This window comes from Eurypyga helias, unplaced genomic scaffold (assembly GCF_000690775.1).
Source record: "Eurypyga helias isolate BGI_N326 unplaced genomic scaffold, ASM69077v1 scaffold21927, whole genome shotgun sequence".
Taxonomy (NCBI): Eukaryota; Metazoa; Chordata; class Aves; order Eurypygiformes; family Eurypygidae; genus Eurypyga; species Eurypyga helias.
The window spans coordinates 3,132-4,175 of NW_010262607.1; the positions used below are offsets into that span (position 1 = coordinate 3,132).

A 1,044-nucleotide genomic window follows, 5' to 3' on the forward strand; every position below is an offset into this window, starting at 1 on the left:
ACACCATGGGTTCCCAAGCTGGCAGGGACAGGGGACATGGTAGAGTCCCCAAAAAGAGATGACACAGTGAAGTTTGGCCCCTTGGAGACGGTGGCAAATAGTGGGATCCCACCTTTGTGGTGACAGGAGACATAGATGCTGTCCCCAACCCCATTCCTGTCCCTGCTGTGTCCCTATGCACAATAAAAGGCTCTTGACAGGGGGCTCAGTGGTGTCCCAGGCAGGTGACAGGGTACACGGAGGTATCCCAGGCCAACGGTGACAGCGAATTCAGTGGGGCACTTGGGGGCAAGGAGCCCCACGGGTTGGTGCCAGCAGGGACGTGTGGGTGGCAGAGGAGACGCTGTGTGACAGCAGGGATGCCTGGGGTGGCAGCAGCACTCATCCTCTAGCTGAACTCCCTGTCATCTTGTCCACCTCCGCATCCGTCAGCTTCTCCCCAGGTTGGTCATCACGCGCTGCAGCTTCACTGCGCTGACGTACCTGTTCCCATCCTGGGGTTGGGGATGTGGCGGTGACACCGCTGCATCGCCCATCCCCCGTCCCCATCCCTGTCATCGACCCACCTTGTCAAAGACACGCAAAGCCTCGTGGATCATCTCCTCGCTGTCTGTGTCCTTCGTCCTGCTTGCCGTCACGGCGAGGAACTCGAGGAAGCCAGTGGTGCCGCTGCCTGGGGCAGGGAAGGAGGGACAATGAGCAAGGGGACAGGGGTATAAGGGGACACGTGAGGCCACGCCAGGTTCCTCAGCATCCACCTCACTGACGGTGTGCTGCAGCTCAGCCTCGGTGGGGTTGTGGCCCAGTGAGCGCGTGACGGTGCCCAGCTCCTCGGCGGTGACGGTGCCATCCCTGTCCTTGGTTAAAAGTAAGATGCCTCCTTGAGCTCTGGAGACCACCACCAGGGGCTGGGGACAGCTGGGGAGGGGTCTGCGGAGACCCAGCCACACGCCTGTGTCTCCCTGATGGCCAGCACCCCCTCCCGTGTGCCCTGGTGCCACCTCCTTACACACCGGTGGCCCCTCCTGAGTGTGCCGCTGTCAC

General features: G+C 61.9%; 1 protein-coding gene across 1 annotated transcript; it reads right to left on the bottom strand.

Annotated features, from left to right (window-relative positions):
- Window positions 1–381: 381 nt before the first annotated feature.
- Window positions 382–918, bottom strand: LOC104505607 (calmodulin-A-like; the record flags this gene model as incomplete). The annotated part of the gene is given in 4 exon segments (XM_010155798.1): window positions 382–443; window positions 446–494; window positions 567–673; window positions 740–918. Coding segments are annotated over 4 exon segments (397 nt in total), but the record flags the coding sequence as incomplete, so codon positions are not given.
- Between the last annotated feature and the right edge of the window lie 126 nt (window positions 919–1,044).